The sequence below is a fragment of the Siniperca chuatsi genome, linkage group LG8, assembly GCF_020085105.1.
Source record: "Siniperca chuatsi isolate FFG_IHB_CAS linkage group LG8, ASM2008510v1, whole genome shotgun sequence".
Classification (NCBI taxonomy): Eukaryota; Metazoa; Chordata; class Actinopteri; order Centrarchiformes; family Sinipercidae; genus Siniperca; species Siniperca chuatsi.
Window position 1 is genome coordinate 22,731,121 of NC_058049.1, and position 24,606 is coordinate 22,755,726.

The 24,606-nt window shown below is 40.2% G+C and overlaps 3 protein-coding genes across 3 annotated transcripts; 2 read left to right on the plus strand and 1 right to left on the minus strand.

The window, feature by feature from the left end:
- Positions 1 to 48: 48 nt before the first annotated feature.
- Positions 49 to 2,801, plus strand: mmgt1 (membrane magnesium transporter 1). Its single transcript, XM_044204266.1, is given in 5 exon segments — positions 49 to 208; positions 578 to 630; positions 716 to 819; positions 1,948 to 1,978; positions 1,980 to 2,801. Coding segments are annotated over 5 exon segments (393 nt in total). The 5' UTR covers positions 49 to 129; the 3' UTR covers positions 2,106 to 2,801.
- On the minus strand, positions 2,034 to 18,855 carry ints6l (integrator complex subunit 6 like). The gene is made up of 18 exons (XM_044204252.1): positions 18,559 to 18,855; positions 18,361 to 18,438; positions 14,907 to 15,056; positions 12,993 to 13,082; positions 12,633 to 12,816; positions 12,352 to 12,480; positions 11,527 to 11,690; positions 11,031 to 11,183; positions 10,623 to 10,755; positions 9,892 to 9,986; positions 9,671 to 9,781; positions 7,691 to 7,906; positions 7,430 to 7,556; positions 6,887 to 7,029; positions 6,542 to 6,773; positions 6,023 to 6,403; positions 5,819 to 5,912; positions 2,034 to 5,682 (listed from the first exon to the last, which is right to left on the minus strand). Exons 1-18 carry the CDS (start codon positions 18,667 to 18,669, stop codon positions 5,580 to 5,582), a joined length of 2,694 nt encoding a protein of 897 aa, XP_044060187.1. The 5' UTR covers positions 18,670 to 18,855; the 3' UTR covers positions 2,034 to 5,579.
- Positions 18,856 to 20,356: 1,501 nt separating this feature from the next.
- On the plus strand, positions 20,357 to 24,415 carry mospd1 (motile sperm domain containing 1). Its single transcript, XM_044204265.1, has 6 exons — positions 20,357 to 20,507; positions 21,697 to 21,996; positions 22,110 to 22,185; positions 22,547 to 22,779; positions 23,389 to 23,550; positions 23,690 to 24,415. Exons 2-6 carry the CDS (start codon positions 21,843 to 21,845, stop codon positions 23,719 to 23,721), a joined length of 657 nt encoding a protein of 218 aa, XP_044060200.1. The 5' UTR covers positions 20,357 to 20,507; positions 21,697 to 21,842; the 3' UTR covers positions 23,722 to 24,415.
- The last annotated feature ends 191 nt before the right edge of the window (positions 24,416 to 24,606 follow it).

The following is a 24,606-nucleotide window of genomic DNA, read 5'->3' on the forward strand; positions in this document are numbered from 1 at the left end:
ATTAAAATGTGTTTCGTCGATTTCATCTAGCTATTTGGTGTGTTGTTTTTGTCCCTGTCATGGTTCCGGCTGTTTACGACATTGTTTTACGACACTACTACATACACATCCTTGTCGCCCTGGTTCAAGATGGCCTCGTCGTTTTGGAAAGGTGTTGTTGGCGTCGGACTTTTTGCCTTAGCTCATGCAGCTTTCTCAGCGGCACAGCGTAAGTTTCAGTGCAGGGAGTGAAAACACGGGTCTCGGTGTCTCTGTTTATTTCAGGAGGGCTCCTTTGTCACCGGCTAGTGTGATAAAACAGCAGGTTGGGCCTTTCGGTCCAACAGCTAGCTAACTAGATGCTAGCGCGGCTTAACCCCGTTCAGGCTCATTCGCAGGGGTGAAAGACTGAAATCCTCATCTGCCGTTAAAGTTAAAATATCACTGCCAGTGAAATACAACGTTTAGCGTGACTGGAGTAGTGTTAGATTTAAAAGACGGTCTCCTGCAGATCAACCCGTCTTAACTGATTAGCTTCCTCTGCCACAGTGTAATGTGTTCATTTAAATTGCTGGCTAAAATACATTTCTCCCATCAGATCGGTCATACATGCGACTCACAGAGAAGGAAAACGAGACACTACCAATTGATGTGAGTCACTAATCTGCCTTTCACAACAAACCCCAAAGAGTTGTCTATGCTATTTTCATCATTATCTTTTTATTTCTTTTTGCAGATTGTACTACAGACCTTATTATCGTTTGTGATGACCTGTTATGGTATTGTCCACATTGCTGGAGAGTTCAAAGACATGGACGCTTCCTCAGAGCTGAAAAACAAGTAAGCTGAGTTACCCTGCAGCGCTTTTCTCCCTTGATAATGGGGTTGTTTGTGTCCTCTGCCACAGGGGAGGCATGTTCACCACCTCAACTGCATTTATAGTAGCATTGCTTTGAATCAGTTCCCACAGATACGCACTAATCCTCCCCTGAGTTGCTGTTATTTTGTGGCCAAATATGTTGTGAAGGCCAGATGCAACTTTACATCATACACCATAAGAGTGTTTTTTGTGCACCATCAACTGGTGTGTTAAGCATAAACTAAAGAGCGGACACTTCAGACAGTATAGGTCGATGATATGAGCGCAGTGAAGAAAAGTTCTAACAAATGACAGGAAAACAACAATAAGGCATCTATAATGAAAGATTGCATGTGCATTATCTTTTCATTTCAGAGTTCTTCATCTTATTTCTCCCAAAATCATATACTTTTAACAGTTCTTTTAAATTGGTCGCATGCCTGGAAGTTGTGAATGTTGCGTCAGTGTTTTATATTTACTCCCAAAGACTCGGGCACTTCTGTGTGCCCTGCGTGACACATAGCAGGGCACACAGCAAGTCAGTTTTATTTATATTGCCCCAAATCACATCGATGATATCAATCAAATTTGCCTCAGAGGACATGTCCAATTGGTAGATATTTGATTAAAGCATTTATAAAGTTTCTGACCACCAGTGGTTTATTTATGCCCAAACTTTGATTATTTTTTGTTATGCCACAGACCTCCTTGCTTCTTAGCTTTTTATGTCATAATTCCCCATCAAGAGCACATGCGGTAGTAGTGCCTCATGTACACTTTTCCGCACAAGTAATTACAAGATGATTATGGCGGTAGGTTTTTGAGTTGGTGTGTGTCAGGTTTTAAATCCAAAATGTTTCATTCTTTTGCTCACTGCTCTGAATTAGACTTTTAAGAGAGGAGATGAAATGAATTACAGTGTGCAGAGACATGTGATCTGCCTTCGTAAGAGGAGTTAGTCCTGTATGACATAAGCATTACAGTGCACCTGCTGCAGGTGTCCAACATGTTCATAACTGCTATTTTGTCTCTTTGAAAGTAGAACTATGTTGTGCAGTGCCAGGCTTTTCAAAACTTTATCCTTTCTTTACTTCTTTCTTTATTTTCAGAACATTTGATACACTGAGGAACCACCCATCCTTTTTACCTTTTCAATCACCGGGGTCGGGTGCTATTCCGCTCGCCGGAGGAGGAGCCCTCCTCTGTACGCAACCAGCAAGCTCTTCCCAACCCCATACGGCTACGCAAGCTGGAGCATTTGCACTGAGACTGGCCTTTCCTGCCTGTAACATCATCAACGTTAGATAAGATTTGTTTTTGTTAGACAGGGGGGGGAAAAGTGAGAATTAATCTTCCTCTACTTTAATTTGTATTTGTACATACACTAATATGCTGTCTAAACATGCATCTCTGTCCATAAAAGTGGTCACCACCATATTCAACACTGACTGTGCCAACCCTTCAATTTTTCAAGCAGATTTGTTTGTATATACAGTATGTAATCGCTTTGGAGTCTTAAGATACAGAGACATCTACCCTTTTTGTCCGTTCTGAATTGAATTTGGATATTGCTGTCCTTTGTATATCCTTTGTATGAGGGGCATAAAAACGTCTGTTTCATTACTGTTTCATTTCATCCACACTTCGGTCTTCAGCAGCTGTCTTGGCAACATTTTGTCAACTGAAATGAGTTTTGTTGTATGAACTTGATGATTTCCTGGAGGCATAAAGGCTCATCTGTACATCCTGTATGCTTTTATAGAGGTTTGATTTATGTCACAGGAAATCAGCTCAAGGTGAGATGTGAGAACAGAAAACATTAGACAGCCTCTCTAATGATACTGTGAACACGAACTAGAAAGTAATCGTACATTCATTTGGGTGAAGTTCATTTTTCCTTCGTTTTACATTTTGTTAAGATTCAACAGATGTTTTTAATTTAATAAAAGGCATACTGATTTTACAAGATGTCAGAATCATTTTTTTCCCTTTATCTCTCATTCAGAGGCTGGAATATTGCTTTTACCAGACAAAAGGGATCAAATCTCTGCTGCAAGCTATAGGGGCTGTTAAAAGACAAAACAGGAAGGCATAGGTATTCTACTATCCTGCTTAATCAATGTGGAGAAATTGGTAACAAATGCTAATGGTATTAGTGATTAAAGTCTTTGTCTATGGGAGGGAAAGTTCTTAAAGTAATAATGACGATGCAGAGATGTACCTGTGACCTTGTTGCTGGATTGCTGCATCACAAAAATTTCCACCTGATCAGTTGCTCATGTCGGCCTCTAGGTGGCAGTCTGAGTTATCAAGGAAGCTGCACCAAATCAAGAAGTTCAAACTTACATTTCTGCAGCACAGTGTTTTATGTCCTTTAATTAATTATTACTGGATACATTTATCTCTTCAAGCCTCTGAAATCATTCAAGTAAAACGAGGACAAGTCAGTCTTTGGTTGAACCGGTCGCAGCCAGTGGACATATCCAACCAGTGATGAGGGGCCACAAGTAGACATTGTTTTAAGGGGTGAGAAGCCAAACAGTCTGGGGACTTCTGCAGTTAGTGTTGATGTCATACTTGAACCACTGAGCTGTACCAGAGAGCAACTTCATTCCTTTGTCTGAAACAGACACTTGTTCATAATAAGGGATTTAGTAAATCAGACACACAAAATATAATTTAATTTCTCACTGTGTCAAATAGCAATCTCTGTTCTTCTCCAACACACTGTTTGAGAAATATTGGTCAGTCTCAGATTACACATCTGTGGCTAAAAACATGTTTATGTCAATTGAAGATTAATTGATCTTGAAAGGCTGTATGTTTGGATGCAAAATGTGCAATTGTTTTTCCACTGTAGGCTATTAAACGTCACTTCTAGGTAGAAAAACACACACTGACACACAAAACAGGATATAGCATTCTACCTGTGGTTTATTTTTTGTTTTGTTAAAAAAAAGCAGGTTCATAAAACTTTTTGTTTTATATATGTATATAACAGTTTACAAAATTGGCTTTAAACATTTTCATTCAAAATATGTCTTATACTCTGAAATAAACAAATTCACAAAAATAATCTATATTCTTTATGAACATTAAAAAGTAGTGTACATCTGTCATAAAAACAAAGAAAACAAAGGAGGAGTGCTGACCTGGGTTTATGTAAAAAGCAGCAGAGGGCAGATTACCAGCTGTTAAAGTTCAACAACAGGTGACTGTCAACTGAGCCTGGACAGATGCAGAAATTCCTCCGAATAAAGTTGTAATTCTGGGAATCAATGGAGTGTTTGTGGTGCTGTGGAGGAAGATTTACATGACTCTCTGTGTGTGTGTGTGTGTGTGTGTGTGTGTGTGTGTGTGTGTGTGTGTGTGTTGGAGGGTTAGAGGAGTAAACTCTAAATGGATACCAACAGCTGCATTCACTGTTCTATTGCTGTAATGGCAGCGTGATGGCAGATAATGATGCTCAATCAATAAACCAGTAAACACAACGGTCTTGTGGTAGGTATCATGGACATGATAAGTCCATTTCCAGTCCAACACAGTAATGTGCAAGTGTCCCAAAATACTGATATATCTATATACTATTGGTGTCCATCAGTTTTAGCTTTAAACAGCACTATTGTGTGAAGTTTGTTTCCAGGAGAACTGTCAAAGTAGTAACAAAATGGACCCAATTTGGACATTTAAAAGCCAATTAATTAGGTTAAGACAGACACGTGTGAAGGTTAACCTTTTTTGGACTTACAGACTGAAAATATGCAAATTAGGGTTGGGCGATATGACATATATACACTGAGACGAGAGATATTAGTCTACCATTTGAGATTTTGACATACCATTTATACTGAGGCACCTATCCCTTTAATATGGCCAATATTGCAGATACAGGATGTTTGCATCAATGGGATGTAGTACCTTGATTTGGCAGGTATTTTATTGACTGGATTCGCCAAAAATAGACATTTCCATCTGGATATTTTATCTTTCAATGGTTTCTCAATTGATTTTCCAGAAATTTGACGATATATCACTATTGCTACTGCAACATATAATTACATATAGACTCAGATTTTATCCATATCGCCCATCCCTAATGCATATACTGCATATCAGTATTAGCTGATATGGCTAGGAAAATATTAGATAACAGTATAATTTTGTGGACCAGATTTCTACTGTTAGCCATAAATCTACATGAATGCACACCATTTTATTAAAATGGTTGCAGTCTTACAAACACTTTTCAGACCAGCTGAAGAAAGGTCTGTTTTTAAAGAATAACAATAACAGGGACGACCCTGTCCATCCCTTGCTCTGCCATTTGAGGATCTGACGGCTTATTGTGTATCTGTCTAACGGAGTGTGCGTGTGTGTGTGTCTACTGAACAATGTGCCAATACAGACAAAAGCCATATGGATGTTTAAGGCATCTGTCAATATAAGGAGGATTATATTCAAAGTCTCTTTACTAATCCTCAGTGGATCTGTCCTGAAGGCCCCTCCTCCAGTTAAACCCCTTACTCTCGCCTCTAACAGGATGTGATGTAACAGCACAGAGACATTTGGAGTGTCTGCTATCAGTGCATTTGTCCTTCCCCCCCCCTCCAGTTCCCCAATTTGTATTTTTGAGGCTAGTCAACAAGGACGTCTCTTTTATGGTCAACAGTCAACAAAATATACTTCAGAGTAGAGGAGCTTCATTCCCTTTTCTAGTAACAAAGCAAACATGGCTTCCTCACTAACTGCCATGATCGTTGGGAAGCTGTGGGGATGTTGCTTGCTTCTTCTCCACCTCGGCGAGGGCAATCTCCAGCTGCTGGATCAGAACCCGCTTCTTGAACCTGAGAGAGGCAAAAGAAATTAGAAAGAAAAGGGAGCAAGCTTCCAAAATCAAACCACGGGAGATTCATGTAGGGGAAGCTGCTTTAAAAGGCTATGAAAATGATTGCAGTGTGGTTATGAGTCTTTGTTTCTTACCTGACAGCCTCTTTGATAGCATGTTGGATGAAGTACCTTTGAACATTAACTGGTCCTTTCACCTGCTGCAGTAGTCTGAGTATTGCCTCATAGTCTGAGAAAGACACAGACAGAGATGATGAGACCGCCAAATGTTCCCAATATGACTCTTACTTTAGCAGATTAGAATACAAAATGAATGTAAGCGCACTAGCTCATACTCACTTCGCCCAGGTTTGCGGACCTCCTTTATGACCCGACTCCTCAGCTCTGCTTGGCTGCCATCTAGTGGGGCTATGAATATGGGCTCAAGCACTGCAGGGTCAGCTTCAGTGCACTCTAGCTGGCTCTGTGGACTTAGTCGCTCACAGTTGTGTTTCTCCTCCAGCGGCTGCTCATCTAGACCATCTTCCACTAGTCCCTCCTCCATCATGTTGATGCCCTCCCCCTGATCTGCTGCACCCAGCCCGGCCTTGTCCTCTAGGCTCAGTGAAGGTGGGTTCCCTGCTACAGTGTCCATCTCAGCGGGCCAGGTCTCCCCCGACTCAGGCCCAAGAACCCCGTCACCGTTACTCTCAGTGACCGCCATGTTGTTGCCATCCACTCCTGTGGGGGTAACAAATTACAATTTGAAACTACTATTCAGTGCCATTTGTGCAACATTTTCAACATCAATTCCTCATAGTCTGTGCGTCTGTGTTCCTATGATCAACACATACAGCATAACTCTCATGTTCTAGGTACCTTTGTGCTGTGGGATGGGTTTGAGGAGGTTCTGCTGCCCTTGAACCCCTACCGGACTCTTTCCCACCACCACATGGTTGGTGCTCACTGGTGGTGTCTGCGGCCGCCGCAGTAACGGGGACATACTCCGCCTTCTCTTCACAGTGGCACCCGAGTTGGAATCGCTGGAATTTCCTCTTTTCTTATTTTGAGGGCCCGCTACAAACTCATCTGCCTCATCGATCATCATCCCCTGAGATAAACATACGAGAAGAGAAAACATTAGAAAATGAAAGGACTAAATATTGAATGAAGACATCTCTTAAAAACCATATTGTGCAGTATTTTGTGTTGATATATCTTTACCTTCTTATCCTGCTTGAAAGGATTCCCAAATGTGTGCAGGCGTTTAGGTTGGTCAGGGTCAATCTCTCTCAAAGGAGACGGCATCATTTTAAGGTACTCCTGATAGTTTCCCATCTGAGCCACTGGGATGCTGTGCAGATAGTCTAACAACCACAGGACATTTTATTAGTATTAACAAAACACTGTAGTAACTACACAGGATTTCCTATAGATTTTTTGAGTTGCTTTTTTGGAGTTTTAGGCGATTTGATGTTCATTAAATGGGTGCCTCCAACCATGCACGTCTCAGTGCAGCCTTTGGACAAATCACTTAAAATGAATCTTAACTGGATCTGCTTGATACAATTTAAAGTAAGAGTTGACTGTTTTGCATACAGTATATGTGTTAAATGTTCTCATAACTTCATTGCAAAGTCACCTCGACTATTTAAAGATTGCAATTAATTGTAAAACAGTTTTTCCTCCGTCGACTGGACGTTTGAGCGCTGCTTTCATCAAGATACAGGGCATGACAAAAATATTCAACTAAGTAGGATTTTATACCTTCATCCTGCCCTCGGATCAGTTTTTGTGATGTCCGCAGCAAATTGGAGCGCATTCGGGTGAGTTGATCCAGAAGGTTCCGTCTTGGGATGTCGTAGGCATTTCGATAAGCTTGAGGTTTTAAATCCTGTGAACACATCAGCATATCTAGTCAGAGAAACCCGCCAAACACTGCACTTGTCCTGTTTTTCCTGTAACTTTCCCACCCACACAAAGTATGTCATACTTTTCAGAGATTTCTGTCTTTCTTTCTAAACCTACCTTGTTGAGCAGGGCGATCTGGAAGCCAGCAAACTCTTTGAAGTTCATGTCCACCAGGCGAAGGGGCCCCTCCCCAGTGATTCCCTGCAGCAACTGCTTAAAGTCCCGACGGTGGGCCAGGGAGAGAGAGCTGGAGTGGTTCTTCACCTTTATGCCGGTTTCTTGGGGAGCCTTCTTCCCCACAGACACGATTAGACGCTCTGATTCCATCTTTGCCTTTATACCGACACAACAAGGAAAGAAAACACTACATTTTACAACTGTCTGGTGAGATGCTTCAGTTCAGCCTGAAATTAGATTTTTTGTAAAGAATATTGTTTAGAGCACAGACACATCAACGCATTTTGGGGTACATTATTCCTTTTGATTCTTTTATATAAATAATTTCATACTTAAACATTCATATTTATACTGTCAATCTTTAACAGCCGTCTGGCTGCTGAGCTCAAACAATGCTGCATTATGTTTACATCAATATAAAAAGTATGAGCATTCTACAACTCCTCTACCACATAATAGAACAAAGTGGAAGATTTTGTTTTCCTCTTGTTTGGGTGACAATGTCTAAGTGCATCACATAAATTACATTGGATACTTTTATTATTTGAACATTCATTACAGTGTGAGTGGTGATTATCTTTAAAGCAAATACATAGTAGACATGATTCTTGTTTCAGTCCAAATGTACAGCTCAATGTGTCATTTTTTGACCATTTTAACTATTAAGGGTCCTCCGAACAGGATTTTTGGGGTCGATCACTGTAAGCAGCTTCGGCCGATACCGATCACAGGGTCTATTTCAAGCCTGCTATTTATTGTGTAGCATTATTTATTTATTTAAACTATTCTTAACAACATTGTTTATTAAGTATTAAAATTAAGAGATGAGAAAGTATCATGAATGAAACTGTTTATTTATTGGCAGGCAATGTGCAACATATTCCACTGTCTCTCTTAGAGATAGCAGCCTGCGCATGGTTATTGTGAGCAGCTTAGAGCTTAACAAATATACAGTGTTTCCCACAGGATGACAGTGTAACAGTGGTGGGGAGGGGAGGGGAAGGGTATATTTCTATTTCTAGTAGGTTATTTCTTATTTCACCATTTTAATTCTACTTTTCTAATTATCCATCTTATTTTAGTGTTTACTCACAAACTACTTTAATCTGCTGACCTTGCTTTTCCCTTCAGTCCTCTTCCCCCCACACACACCTACACCTCTGGTCTGCACACACACTGGCTTGCCCCGCATCTTTCTCTCTCACCTAGGAGGGAAAAATCCTGTGATATCCGTGTACCCCGTGGCTGCTCTGTTGACTTTCTTCGTCAGCAGTATGTTTTATAAAGTCGCCCAAAACACAACACAACTCCCCTTTTGGATTTTTTCACCTGCGATTCCATTTTCACAACAGCAGGTGAGCCACGTGGAGGCTTGTTGTTAATGACGTCGCCTATCGAAATGATCGAAACCAATGTTGTTTCCGAATGACATTGGCACCAACAGGTGTGTTCACTGTTGCTTTACCTGGTCCATGCTTGTCTTGGCCTTTAGACCACTGATCAAACTTTTTAGAACGAATATCGGTCCTTATTAACTATCGGCATATTAATATATATATATATATATATATATATACTATATATTCACACACAGAGTTTGAAATGTTGAGTTTGAGATGAGATATTAAAACAAGCATTTTTAGTTGCTCAGCTGTTCATAACGAATATGAAAATATTACAAATGTATTCAAAATGATTAATGGCAATCAAACCTTAGACAGCATTAGAAATCTTTAATAACTTTTGTTTCGTTATTGCCTCATATAAGTTAAGTTATACCCGCCTTGTGTGTTTAGGTGTTGCCTTGACCTGCCAGTTTCCATCCCATGTTTTGATTTTTGGAAGAAGAAACACATCTATGTGTTTGATCTGAAACAAATAGGTGTTCTGTCTCATGCTCAAGGACACTTGAGTCTTTACCTGCTGGCTGAGCTTCTTCAGGTAAGAGATAACACTGTAACTCAGGCCACAGTCCATGGTGTCTGCGATAAGATTAGGTGCACCCATCATCCTCAACGCCTTTTTTAAGGGCTGTCAGAAGATAGCAAGAGGAAATTGTGGATGTTAGTTTTATGCAGAAACAATATAAATCCATATAAACATTTACTGAAGGCAGCATAAGTGACATAGTATTAGTTTACCAAGAGGAAGTATGGAGGCATTGTCTTCAGGTACATCTCAAAAGCCTGTCGCCACTTGAGGTTTGGTTTTAGTTTGTGCACTTTAAACAAATCATCTGGAATGAGACAAAGAAAGGAGGACTGTCTAAGAATAAAGTTTTAGCATTCTGGATCAGTGACCAGTCAGCCATCTACCTGGACCTCCTCCTGCTGCTGCAGGGCTGACCACTATACACACATCAGTATTCAGGTGGCGAGTCTAAAACAAGCATCAAAACACACACACTACCATTTATTCTTCTAAATACCCCATAAACCCAAAATATCTATCTGTTGCATAGCATTATTAAAGATGAACTGTTTATTAAGTTGCTCTGTTATAAGTCTGTTACTTGTGTCGTAGAAAAGGTTTCAGTCGTAGTCATCTGGACACTGTTTTCAGAATCAAGACGTTTCGGCTGCCATCCGGAAGTCATTCTCTATTGAGAATGACTTCCGGATGGGAGCCGAAACATCTTGTGTTCTATCGTAGAAAAGGACCGAAACCTTTTCTACGATAGAACACTCCTGGACGAATGGGGGACTACACCACCCTGTTACTTGTGATTATGTTTATAGCTAAAGATGATTGGGGGGGGATTGCAAATGATGAAGTGACCCAGAAACGGAAAGCTTTTTAATTTTAATATCAGCTCAGACCTACTGACCCAAAAGTTTTGAGGCCACTTTAAAGAAATGGTTTACTGTCTTACCGAGGAGTGGGAGAAGGACTGGGTAGTTGTAAGGCATGACAAACAGGTTGACACAGGTGAGAGTGGTGCTGGCTTTAAGGTAGCCAAATGGCTGTCCCAGGTCATTTTGCTTCGCACTGCTGGTAACAAACACCTGAGGACAACAAGGAAAATTACAGAGTCAAATATAATTTTGGTTATTGAGCTTAAAAATTTAACTTTAGAAAACCTTTGTAGATCCGTGCTTAGTGTCCAAGCTTCATAAGTGAGGCTCATTACTAAACCACAGCTACCAAAAGGTGAAAGGATCTTTTGAGTAAAGCTAACAGCCTCATTATTTCTGGTTTTCAGAAAAGCCCCAGAGGCAACACCAGTGACAGTAGAAACAAGCCAATACAGCTGATGGTGGTGTGTGAATATCTACCATACCTGCCAGCACATGTGTGGAGACTTCCTTTCCAAAATGAACTGGGTGAGTGGAGATGGCTCCAGTTCATACTTGTCAAAGGGAAGCTTGTCGATCACCATGGGCTCACAGTCCACACAAGAGAAACGCACCACAGGATGTGCAGAGCGAGGTGGCTGGGAGCAGGGGATGGAGATAATTGAAAACACTGGCAGACATATTTAATGCAACAGACAGATCATAGAATGAGTTTGCAGAGTTGGACACTTGATTATATATTGGCTGCAAGTCACAGTTATTGACTGATGTTAGACAGAGAAAAAGCGGACTGAGAAAAATGAGAGACAAGGTAACGCAGACACTATAAATAGTAGGGCAAACAGTATAATCTCAAAGACAGCCCAGAGTGTCAATTTGTATTAAGAAAACATACGTATAAATCCAGTTCTTTAAGAGGTAACCTGCAGAACGACAGACTAAAAGTGCTGCTGAGATATTTTAAAGCCTCTCTCTGCTCACCAGGGTAGGAGAGTTCTGGTCCGGCCAGAAGGACTCTGGTATGGGCCAATGCCCAACTGGAACCCCTGTCTTTGGGTTCGGTCGCACATAGATGAGTTTGTGGCAACTGTGCCACGGCTGTTGGCTGAAGGATGACACAGGACGACTTGACTCCACTGAGTTGTCTGTAAAACAAAAAAGGTGCGATATAAGGGAGAACACATTCCTCAACCAAATGCTGACAAACACAAACAATTAGTGGGAATTTGAGAGCAACCACTGACAGACAAAACCCTTGTCACTGATATGAATGAGCTAAGAATCATTTTCTAAAATAGTTTTAGCTCTCCCAAGTACCAAAAATGTTCTGTTAAAAAACCTAAAAACCAAATACATATAACTTGGACTCTCTCCATTTACCAGTAAAATAATGTGTGAGTCAAATTATCTCAGCAGCTTTCTGTTTGGCTGATCTAGAAAATGCACTCAGTTCTCCTTTTAGTGTAAATCTGCACAGTGGTGATCCAAGATAAGAAGATTCTCTTCTGCTTTCCACAGTATTTTTGCTCTAACTTACTGTATGAAATGTGATGAGATGATGCGCTCAGAAACTCAATAAAATATACTTCTTTCAGAGTGCATAAGACATTTGATTCATGTTTTATGAACATGACTGGGCTCTTTGAGTAGTGAAACATTTTGTGTATACCAAAATGTAATGAATACAATTTTACTGCTGTTCACACATGTTCGTAAATGTGTCCATAACTATTTTGAAAACAGGATTTGCACAGAGGTAAAGTTGTTGCCTTGTGTCCATTCAGGGTGCATCATCCAAAAACTCACCTTCCCCAACGAGAGGCGGATCTGGCCCTGTCTTCTCAAAATTAATTACAACACCACTTTGAACCTTTTGGACCAGAGACTCCAGACACTGGTTCAACATCCTCTGTGTCCGGACACAGTACGATCGCCCTGAGAGAAAAACAGGAGGCCCAACTATCATATACAACAGAATGAATTATATGCGCTGCCAAAAGGACTACAGACAGATGATGATTATGAAAATAAATGGTGGTGTGAATACAGGACCCACGCTGGGGCACCAAAGTAAGAAAATGCCAAACCTCCAGTGACTTCACACATCTGGGTGATGGCAGACTCATCTGTGGGGACGCTGCCAAGCTGCTCGTTGTCTGGTGCGGCTGCTCCTGGCAGCCTCAGCACCAACGCAAACAGACGCTGGTCCCAGCGAAAGGGCTCTTTGGTCAGCTCACTGCCTGCCAACGGAGAGTTCAGAGGCAGGTGCAGCTAGACAACAGACAGGGTAAAGAAGGACAAGGATGATGGGAGAGGAGTTTTATATGTGAAAACTGCCATGGGTCACCATTTGCACAGTTTACGATTCATGTCATTACAAAGTCCAAACAGATCACATAACTACAAACAGTACATAGTAGCAGTACTGCATTTGTTTGTGCTCTCACCTCATCTGGCACCCCAGAGCTGTGTGTAAGCTTGTTCCCATCAGTGATAGTGATGATTACAGATGGGTCGAGGAAGAAGGGGTTACGGCCCTGAGAGGGAAACAGTAACATTCAGCAATTAAATCCAAGTTCAGGAAAACAGTGACCCCATTTATTCTCACTAGTCTGCTTTCTTTTCTTTATGTTCAGGAGCAAAAACATTGTTCTGGGCTCTGTGTCTCAAAAAGATTCCCATCTCCTAAACACAAGATGTAACTAGTCTCTCCTGCTTACAGTAATGTCCAAATAAAAGGCATACTGTTTAAACAGACGTCTACTGAATCTGAATCAGCTTTATTGGCCAAGTATGTGTTCACATACAAGGAGTTTGACACTTTTTTTTCATTGCTCTCAATGTACTTACACACAGTTCCACGAACAATTTACAGAAAGATAGATAGAAATAGACATACAGCTAAAAACAAGGACAACAAAACTGAACAAAGATAGGTAAACACAGTAATTAGTATGGTATTAACATCACACCTCTGATAACCTCCTGGGTACTAATATCAATTGCGTGTTGCATCTTGTAATCTTTGCTTTGTGTCCGAATGCATCTGTAAGAGTGTCCTTGTGTTATTCGTTAAGGACAGAGGCCTCTACCTCTGTGCTGCAGGGGGTCGGCCTTGACTAATTCAAACACCCAGAAAATGCCTAAATAGATTTACACACACTCGATGCGCAGGTCTTGTGTCAGTACTTGAGTGTAGTAATCTATCTCGGCCTTCAAGCAGGGGTTTGGAGGAAAGATGTGTGTGAGGAGCTGATGACAGTTCTAACTGAGGCAAGACGGAGTGTATTAAGCTACAATCAAAAGTCAATATTCCGCTCTTTGTCTCCAGGTGAAGGAATTAAGAAATGCCGGCTGAAAGCTTTCTTACAATCATTATCAGAACCTTCACTTATCCAGGGAAAGTCCACATATATTGTATGTGTTGGCTATATCAGGAAAGGGGAACTTTCTTGGACTAAAATCAGGATCTCTCGGTTTCTAAACCCCTTTCTCTGTTCTCTAGTTCTACTGCCACGTTATTCTGATGATTTTAAATGTTACATTTACTTCTGGACATCGCCTCACCCGCTTATTCCTTAGAGAAAAAAGTCTGTAACAGGACAACAGGAGTCTGCAGTTCACCTGACTCTCAACTTATGTCTGTTGGCCTGTCTTGACCCATGCCTTTAATCCCCAGTTTGAAAAATCCCACAAGGCAAAACAACAATTAAAAAAATTAAAAAAATGCCCATACATATAAAAATAGAAATTCGATCACGGTAACCTAATTATTAATAGTTTTTATTAACACAACCAATCCACCATTAAATGAAAGCAAAAACATAGCATGTCACAGTCACTTTGTTTTTAAAGATTATTTAAAGATTATTAAATTAGAGCTGTAACCAACAATGTTTTTCATTATTGATAAATCTGCAGAGTATTTTCTCATTTAGTGTATTAAACGCTTTTCTAGAAAATGTCAGGAAATAGTGAAAAATGTCAATTTCCTAAAGTACAAGTAAGTGATGCCATCAAATTGCTTTGATTGTTTGTCCAACATTTAAAACCCAAAGGAATCCAGTTCATCATCACATTAAGACAAGGAGCAAATCCTCACAATTGAGAAGCTGAAATAAGAGAATGTTTGGTATCTTTACTTGAAAAACAACTTAAACGATTAATTAATTATCAAAATAGTTGACGATTATTTTTCTGACGATCGACTAATCAATTAATTGACTAATCGTTTCAGCTCTAATTAAAATGACTGTTAAACCTCTTTAAAGAAACAGTGGAGAGTAATTCTACTTCTCTCTTATAGCAACAGATGAGACTGCTGCTAAAGAAATACATAATGGGATGTTGCCGTCGAATACCTGTCCATAGTTGTCGATGCCTGAGACGAGGCGGTTGAGGTTAAGCAGGTCAAAGGATGTGCGGAGAGCGTGACCTAATGTAGTCAGCCCAGATGCCTGCAGGTTCTTCAGCTCGCACATGAAGGTGGCATGGTTCTCCTTCCAGCCTGCCTGAAATACACACATGGACAGTGTGCTGAATGCACCGTACAGCAAACAGCTATACAACACAGAAGCAGAGGAGGCCTGAAGTCCCAGTGCACGGTGAGCAGCCACAAACGAAAATAGATCCACACCCACACATACCCATACTATGTAATTACAACGAAAAACAGAACGAGTTTTGTCCACTGACAACCACAAACTGATTTATGTCAAGCATATGACTGCCACCTTTGGTAAAAGGAGTTTAAATCTTAGCAACCCATTGATTCTGTGCAACATGATATAATAGTAACCATAAAATGAGATCAAGTTATGTCACACTCTGGAAATAGAAGATAATATAGCCCACATTTGAGCTGGATGGTGCTGTCTAAGAAAGAGACTAATTTCATACATGACAAGCATCCAAAAATACACTTCCCACTGGTGCCTGTCCTCTGTGACGGAGATATACTCCCACAGGAGAGGATGTGGGTGTGTAACTGCTCTTGGACTTTTCTCCAGTGGGGTCAAGTACCTTACTGCGGCAGCTTCATGCTTAATCTAAGGATGACCTGCAAGCTTATCAATTCCGCTTTTAGGAGAGGGAGGGAGAGAGGCTAGAGACACAGAGAGAGAGATGAAGAGTAAGAGAGAGGAAACTTGAAGCTCCAGTGTCAACATGTTTGCTATGAATCAGGCCAGTGAGTAGATGTTTGGATTATCATGGGATCTCATTCCAAAGCCATGATTTGGGTGGAATTTCTAGGAAAGCGCAGTGTTACATGAATGACGTTAGATAAATATTTTACAGTCACACAAGCAACATCACTGCAGCAAAGCTGTAGGTGGAAACACATTCACAGAGGTAGTAGCAAAGTAATAACCCAGACCCTTGTGTAAACCAGTAGAAATGTAAGGCTTAGCTTGCCCTCAATAATTCAGACTACAGAATATTTCTATTTTCTTCTCGCAAAACCTCCTCTCTCTCCATCTACATCAACAATTTATTGCCTCTGTAACTGTGTAATCAGAGTAGCCCCATTCAATACAACTTTGTCCTTTCATCATAATCCTCACTGCACATAGCAGGCAGAAACAACAAAGGAGAAGGCAACGAAGGCAAAGAGAGGAAGAGGAGTTGAGGACAGACTTTACAACGAGGGAAAAGCACTTCAGACAGCAGCACCTGGATGATTTTATGTGAGGGAGGAGAAGCAAATGTTGGATTATTTGGCTAAGATGTTACACACAAGACTATGTGAGTGGGACGCAGGAAGCAATGATCTGGACTTGTGGTGAATACTGCAAGGTCAATGACTAAAAGAAGTAGGAAGCATCACATGAATGACAGCATCCACTCATAACATTTTATCACGGCCCCAGATCTACACATGCGCCTACAGTAACAGAAGAAAAATTGCGCAATAATGTTTTAAGTGCTGGGCCAGTGAGCTCAAAATGGTCCTTCTGGAAGTCAACAAAGAGCCTGACAGTTATTTTGCTCTTGCACAGCTTCATATATTAACACTAAGCAAGACTATACATTAGTTAATTGGAAAAAACTCACTATTCAAATTCATCTGTGTTGTAGTTATATCTAAACAAAATGGGATGGTTTATAGAACTGAGTGAGTACACTAAATATATTTTAATAAAAAGGACTCTGATAAATGTTGTTTAAAGTTCTATTTAAAAAAGGGTAGTAACTCTTAAAAATAGCTATACTAATCTATCAAAAGTTAGGGTTATATTAGTAGCATTAAGCAAAAAAAGCATTTCATTTTATATTAATTTACCTAATATAGGTTAAATAAAATATAGTCAAAGTAAAAATGTAAGAAGCCCTTGAACGTTAATAACAGACTAGTCAAACGTATAATTTAATACCTAAGTCATTGTGAGCTAAATATTTTTAATTGATTAAAAACCTCTAATTAACTGACAAAAAACCCCCAATTTATTTTACTTCCTGAAATGTATATGTAAATACTCTATTTTTCAACTCACTTCTCCTATACTCTCACTCCCAGCACATGTTTAATTATTCAAGCATTTCCCATTTTCTTTGTTGCTTGTATCATAATTAGAGGTGCATACCTAATGCCTGGGTATATAAACAAAGAGTGTAAAAAAGTATATGATATTATTATATAGTTTGTATTCATTTATCATGACAGACTGTAATATTGTCTCTTTTGGTCTGGTGCTCTTTAAAAAGCTGCAGCTGTTGGAATGGTGCAGCAAAGTACACTGAAATTGAACTTGAAGAGTATTATAAAAACAAGAAATATGGAATTAACTAGTCATTACAAGTACCTTTTGACTTGCACTATACTTATACATATGCCTCAGTATTTATCTTCTAAACCTCACACCAGCAACTAATATTAAAGATTAAGTAATTAATTACTTTCCAGCTCTGGCATTGTGTAATTTAGTCATGCAAGCAAAAAAAACATAAGACTTTACAAGGAAAGCAAACTATTGTGAGTGTCTTCAAGAATTAAGGGCATGTGATAAAGTAAATACTCAGCATATTGTGTTGAGAGTAGTAGAGTGTTGTTTGTAGACAGAGTTAGGAGTGCCAAGAGATTTCTAATACAGACCAGCCACTGAAGCAGATCAGGGACTTCAGGGGTTCATGTGGGTACTAAGGATTGTATTTTATTGGGCATGAAAAGCTCAGAGAGATGTGTGCCAGGTCATAAAACAAGCCAATAGATTAGTGGTGAGGATAGCTTTGCTGACATGAAACCACTAAAATGATTGCAGTGATTCACAGGTTGTATGTTTTTGCCTGGGTGTGTGTGGATGAAAACTAGAGAGTGTTTGTATGCTGGGCCATAATGCTCATAGTATCGGTGTGACAAATAATTATCATATGAATTATGATAATTTTCTTATAGCGAACTCGCATAAAAATACAAAAAAAAATCTCATGATGAAGAGGGTTTATCAACTTTCAGCCCAGATTGGCCAATGGTAATGCGTGGATGATGCAAGGGGAGGAGTATAAGATGATTGGCGGGCTCCTTGACCAATCTAGACATTGTACGTTCAAAAAAAGAGCGACGTCATAGGCGATAATAAATCTCTCCGCCTCCATCTCAACGCCCGAGACTTTTCTCAACACAAAAGCAAAATGTCCGCTGGATGGTCGGAGGCAGTGCAGCTCCGGGTCTGCGGATATTTGGAGCAAACAATTGCCGTTTTTCGCCACCGGGACGCCGCCCAACACTGACTACAAACCAGAAGGACAATAAAGTCTCACTGACAGAAAAATACGTTCGACTTGTCAAATGTAAAAATTGTATCAGTTGCTTATTACCTTCACTCCGTATGGTGGATCATCGAATGTAACTAGCATGTACCTGTCGCCTCTACTAGCCGGGTCTCGGGCACGCAGCTGTCAAAAAAAGAAAACCAAAACAACATATATTAATTTCGACCAGTCTTGCCCAAGGAACCCTAAGCTCTCCAAAGGTGCATACTTGCTGAAAAAAGTCGGGGTAAAATCATTCTTTACCTTCATAAAGACCTCAACCGCGCCTTTAGCAACGTCCAGATACGTCGTACCCAAATAAGTGCGCTGATTCATAGAGGCGGACGTGTCTAACAGAAAAAGTAAAATAGGCATTTTAAATGTAAAGCCGCGGTTGTATGCTTTTCTAAAATAACTGTTATCCACATATGACCTATCGTGCGGCCAAACAGTTCACACATGTGTGTATATATTTGTTATAATAAGCCCCCCCTCCAGAAGAGGGCCGTTGCCTCTGCTCCCTCTCTATCTGCCTTTCTAGAGCTCTGTCTCAGCTCGCGCTGTTCAACTTCTGCTCCTAACCGAATGGAACGCCCCGCTCCCTCCACTGCAACGCCATTGGTTGAGCCCGATTCCATTGACCACGCCCCCTTCCATATATAAATATATGACGAGGTCTCAATGTCTCGTCTATACATCAGTTTTAATTGTATGTATGCTAAACGGGCGGATATTCAAAAGTATGGTCTTTGGCTCCGGTGTGTATATGTCTATATGCATATAAGTGATCCTTACCATAAAGTAGTCTATCTGCCTGTCTTGAAACCAGACAACTGATAGTTGTAGCTTTATAGATCACATCCATAGACGTGAAATGTCTTGCCCTCGCATCCCGCCCCCCTCTCTCTCACACACACACACACACACACACACACACATAAACTCTCTCTTTCTCTCTCTCTCTTGCTTCGTTCAAGGCGCCGCAAAAGGTCCGTCCTCCCGACTCTTAAAAACACAACATAACAAGAACACGTGCAGTTACATAGCCTAATCAAGTAAACAAAAATATTTAAGTTGGACATTGTTTAAGTCTATGAATCGAGTGTCATACTTACGGTATGTGCATTTTGTGCTGCAATGGCAGAATCAAGAGAAAATACGCATTTAGTTTAGAAACAGAAACTGAGTACAGATTGAACATAGACAAATATAAATATTCAAACAGACCACCAAAAACATATTATATTGAAAGTATAACAGTGGAAAAGTCACTTTCACTATAAAACCATAAAAAGTACCGATTCTTCTACATGTCTATGGTTCTGCATGTGCTCTCATAGTAGTAATAATTCCGACAGCACTTGAGAGCAGCATCGCTGTTACATTAAAGAGGATTCTTGATGTGTCCTTTTAACACTTAATCAAACATCTTACCATTAAATCACACATAACTGCAAACTTATATTTATTATAAGCTTTATATCAAAATAGATCACAAATAAATACCTCATAGATTTAAAGGTCAGTGGAAAGTCATAGTATTAGATGAAGGTTTTTCTGATTATTGCACTTTATGTACTGTAAAACAAAACAGTTTACCATTGCACTTGTTTTTTTTCATTTGCTGCCACTGAAAAACGGGTTGCATGGATGATACATATCTTTTTTCGGAATGATAACATACAGAGGCAATTCAGCATCAATCTGACTGGTTGTATAGTTAAGGCTTTTACTTTTTACGTCTGCGCAAAGTGAAAAAGCCTGGTAAACAATGATATCCTTTCGTGATAATCGTGATGAAACACTTAAACGCACTTCATATAAAGAAGCTATAGTTGAGCACAATTTTGAGCTACTTCATATGATTATCAGGATTCAGCGATTTAGTACAGTTAAATACCTCAAAGTGTTTAGCAAATATAACTGAATTTGCGTGGTTTAGGGCGTTTATACACTCCTATTAACATAGTTTGGACAAGGAAGGTTATGAAGTTATTATAAACACACTTCTTGCTTCGAACATCTTTACGTCCGCTTTGTTGACGTCTTGCACGTTCTCTTTCGCCCTCCGCCATCCCAGCATGCACTGCGAGGTCTGCAGTATATTATTGACAAAGAAAAAAGGCTGGAGAGAAACAACAACAGGGTGGGTTCAGAAGCACAGACCCTGGTGATAGCACTAACGTTATACGAACCCGTGTGCTGACAACAAGGTAAAGTCTCACTCTCAGTTTGTCCTTGAAATAAAACAACGCCTTGTTTTATTTTCTGTAATGACACTGCGTGTAGACAACGTTAAGTGACTATCAGCTAACATCTGGGCTTTGCCTAGTCGGCTAACGCTAGCCAACGTTAACACTACTGAACAGCGTTAGCATTACATTATAACGATATGTTATTATAGTTTCAGAGCAAGAATATTCCGTCAAACTGCAGGGTTGCGTTAGATATTAACCTCAGGTATGGTGGAATCGTTGGAAATCACCCTGTTGCTAATTTTATAACCAACACATTTGCATAAAGACCTTGTGCCTTGTGTCTGTTAACGTTGTCACCTACGATAAAACTGCAGTTTAAAGGCATCTTACATTTTATGCTTACACATAATCTGAATACGAATATAACGTTGGCTAGATAGCTTAATCATGTAAGAATGTGCCTCAGATAGTAAAAAAAAAACAGACACTTTACTAAATCTTTGTGGCTGCAAATATAACGAATTAATCGTGATTTTCATGTGTACATGAAGAACAAAACATGTTGCGACACTACGAGTCTGGTCCCTCGAGTTCTACCGTAACCATGTAAATACACAGAGGCACGTGACCAGCCACATGGAGTTCACCTAATACTGCTTGCCTTGTTGAACTTACGTTATTTAAACTTTAATAAGTTTAATTAATTAAATTGCCTTGGCCTTCTCTTATAGCCCTGCTCTGCCTTCAGCTCTCATTGAATTTATCTTCTTTGGCTGAAAAACAGCATCCTAATACTTTACCTGAAAAGCTATAAGACGAGGGTCTAATATGCTGTACATATTGTAAACCCCCATTCAAACCCTGTTAAACTATTTTGTCATCATTAGCTAACATACTGTTTTTAGATTTTTTTAAACTCTCAGATATCGATATTGGCCTCAAAAATCCAGTATCAGTTGGGCTGTAGCTGAAACTTTGGAAGTGCATCATATAAGCTCCATTGTATTTGTCACATAAAAAATATTAAGGTGCAAAGTAACTAAAACAACAGCTGTTGGATACATAAATGGAATAACAAATGCAATTTTTCCTCCTGTAATGTAGTGGTACAAAAAATTGAAAGTGTCACAAAATGTAAATTAGTGTCATGCCATGCCTCTTGAGTTAATGTATTTTACTATTCATCACCTGTGTCGCTTCACAGTACCATGTCCTGGCCCTGAGGCGATGAGAGCGGGAAGTGCTATTTCCACCTAAAGGGAGTTTGCGCAGCTTGATAGTTTGTGGAGAGAGGGGTGGGGGGCCCAGGCAGACCGCGGACGGGGAAGGGGAAGAGCTCAGCTGGAGCCAATGCAGCAGCAGCATCGACAGCCTGAGCTGGTGGAAGGAAGCCTTCCTGTGTTCGTGTTCCCCACTGAGCTCATCTTCTACGCAGATGAGCAGACGTCTCACAAGCAGGTGCTCACCCTCTACAACCCCTATGAGTTCGCCCTCAAGTTTAAAGGTCAGTTAGCAGAGTAAAACATAATCTGTTTGGGTTTCCATGTATGCTGTATCATTTTCAATATATACTCCAGATTACGTAGATAATCTGTGTATTTCTTTTCTTTTTATCAGTGCTGTGCACAGCGCCAAACAAGTACACTGTGGTGGATGCCACCGGAGCTGTCAAGCCACAGTGTTGTGTTGACATGTGAGTTTGTTTTTGTGTATAAGACTCCTAATTTTTTCATGCAGTGGTATAGCACCAAAGGGACTAAATTTCTTATCAATGAGCTTGTTCTCTATGGCTTCCTGTCCATGTCTTTGTTTATTGCTTACTTTGCTTGATATTAACTTGTAGGTTTGTTGGGCAGTTTTGACTGAATGTTTTGAGTCAGATGGCTGTGTTACTGACTGTCTTGGCCAGGTCCCCCATTGATAATGAGATTCTTAATCTCACTGAGACTTTCCTAGTTAAATAACAGTTAAACAAATAAATAATGGTTGTTTATACACCTGACTTTCCTATCTGGTCAAGTAAGGAATCTATCAAACTTTCTATGTCCACACAGAGTAATCAGACACAGAGATGTGCGTGCATGCCATTATGGGGTGTACGACAAGTTCCGACTGCAGGTGTCGGAGCAGAGTCAGCGGAAAGCTCTGGGTCGCAAAGAGGTGACGGCTACGCTCCGTCCCTCAGCCTCACAGGAGCCGCCCAGCCCCCGGCCACAAGATGAGGAACGCAGAATCAAAGAGCAGTTTGCTGACAGCGAGTTTTTTGAACAGACTGCATTTCAGACAGGTAGGACGAAGGAGTGTTGTTTGGTGTTACCACTAGATGGAGCCAAATGCTCACAAAGTCAAATATGGGAATTTTTAACCATGTACAGGACATGGTATTTACATTGCTTTTTTTTGCTGTCTTATCTAGTATGCAAAAGATATTTGTCTCATAAACATAGTATGACAATAGTAACATAATAATGTACAAGTCATCATTTCCTGATTCACATTCGATCTTGTAGCAAGATAGATACGTGTATACTATGCATGTCTTTTTTCGCTGATACCGTGTTTACCTGCTTCCTGTTCAGATTATCGCATATATAGTTGCATCTTTTTGTATAAAACAAAACATAATTTGTATGCACTCAAAGCAGTAGGAAAACAATCATGTATGCTGTAACTGCATTTACCAACACACCAATACTGAAATGGTGGAGTATTCAATATTCACTTGTATCAACACCTACAAACATTTTTGTTACCTACAACTGACTTCCCCCAGTTGGTCGTGGTCTTTTCATGGGATTTGTTTACATCCTTCAAATCACTTGTTAACCATTCTGAGTGATGCATCTGATCACGGTGTATGCATGTGTGTGTGTGTGTGTGTGTGTGTGCCCGACAGAGAGCCGTCCTGTTGCTGGAGGCCCCAGTCTGCTGACGGTGCTGCTTGGGCTGGTGTGTATGGCCGCCCTGATGCTCCCGACCCTGGGGGAGCAAGAATCTACTGTGCCTGTCTACCTCCACTTAAGTGTTAACAAGAAACTTGTAGCTGCTTATGTTCTCGGTAGGTAGAAAAAGGACAAACTTATGCAATTGTCCAGGACAGAATGAGGTTTGTATTGTCTACACAGCTATTGTTTATTAAATCAACATTGTTGAAAGATTAAGTGCTGGAATATACAATATCCTGTTGCTTGTTTTAGGTCTTCTTACAATGGTCATCCTACGCACATGAAGTGCTGTGAGCTGAGAAGAGGAGGGGACGTGATGTAAAAGACGAGGAGAACATTCTCACACCGGAGGCACTGCTACGCTTCGATGAGTACAGCTGACCGGGGTGCGGGGTACTTATTCAAATCACCCCGTCCCCTGATAAATACATTTTAGTGTACTTATTTTCAAATCCACATATTTGTGTTAATACATAATTTGACACAATACTGAACTGATGCAAACAGTGGAGACTTCCAGTTTGCAGGTCAAAGGAGGTGGTGTGAGAGGAGCTGTCCCTGCGCAGGGCCTGTGAAGAAACATGAGGCCATTTAAAAAGTGTTGTTTGGCCTCATTCCCTGCATCTGTATTTCTATTGCCATTATGTAACAATATGGTTAACTTGAGTGTGAAGGAATCAACATGCAAACATGATACATGTATATAAAGCCATTAACATTTTGTTATGGTATTCACCTGTAACCATCATTATATTGATGTTTTAAAGCGTTTTTAGAGTAGACTGAGGACTAAATGCAGTTATTTGCATGTTGCCTATCTGAATGAGTTTTTGGTTGTTTTTTTGTTTTTCTTCCCCGCAATAGGATACTTTTATATGTCACCAAAGGAAAGATCGTTTGAAGACAATGCTTTGTTCGCCATACTATAATCAATGCTCCATCAAACGTTTAATAAAGTCTCAATACAGCTGTCTGGTATGATGTTAGATCAAATCGGGTTATTTTTGACACTGTACAAGTCGGGTCAGGAGGGTGTAGAGCACATAACATGACAATAAGGCCTCCGTTAGCTGTGTAATGATGGTTACTGAAATTAATCTGACAGTTTCCCTTGGGACTGTATGTGATCAGGTTTAACAACTGAAAACATTTCCCACTGCTTGCATACC

Coding starts and splice junctions, on each gene's coding strand:
- ints6l (XM_044204252.1), bottom strand. CDS start 18,669: ATGCCTATTTTACTTTTTCTGTTAGACACGTCCGCCTCTATGAATCAG. Junction 12,817..12,992: donor GCTCTGGGGTGCCAGATGAG/GTGAGAGCACAA, acceptor TCTGTTGTCTAG/CTGCACCTGCCTCTGAACTC. Junction 7,557..7,690: donor AGATCGCCCTGCTCAACAAG/GTAGGTTTAGAA, acceptor ATGTGTTCACAG/GATTTAAAACCTCAAGCTTA.
- mospd1 (XM_044204265.1), top strand. CDS start 21,843: ATGCAGCAGCAGCATCGACAGCCTGAGCTGGTGGAAGGAAGCCTTCCT. Junction 22,186..22,546: donor CCACAGTGTTGTGTTGACAT/GTGAGTTTGTTT, acceptor ATGTCCACACAG/AGTAATCAGACACAGAGATG. Junction 23,551..23,689: donor TGTAGCTGCTTATGTTCTCG/GTAGGTAGAAAA, acceptor TGCTTGTTTTAG/GTCTTCTTACAATGGTCATC.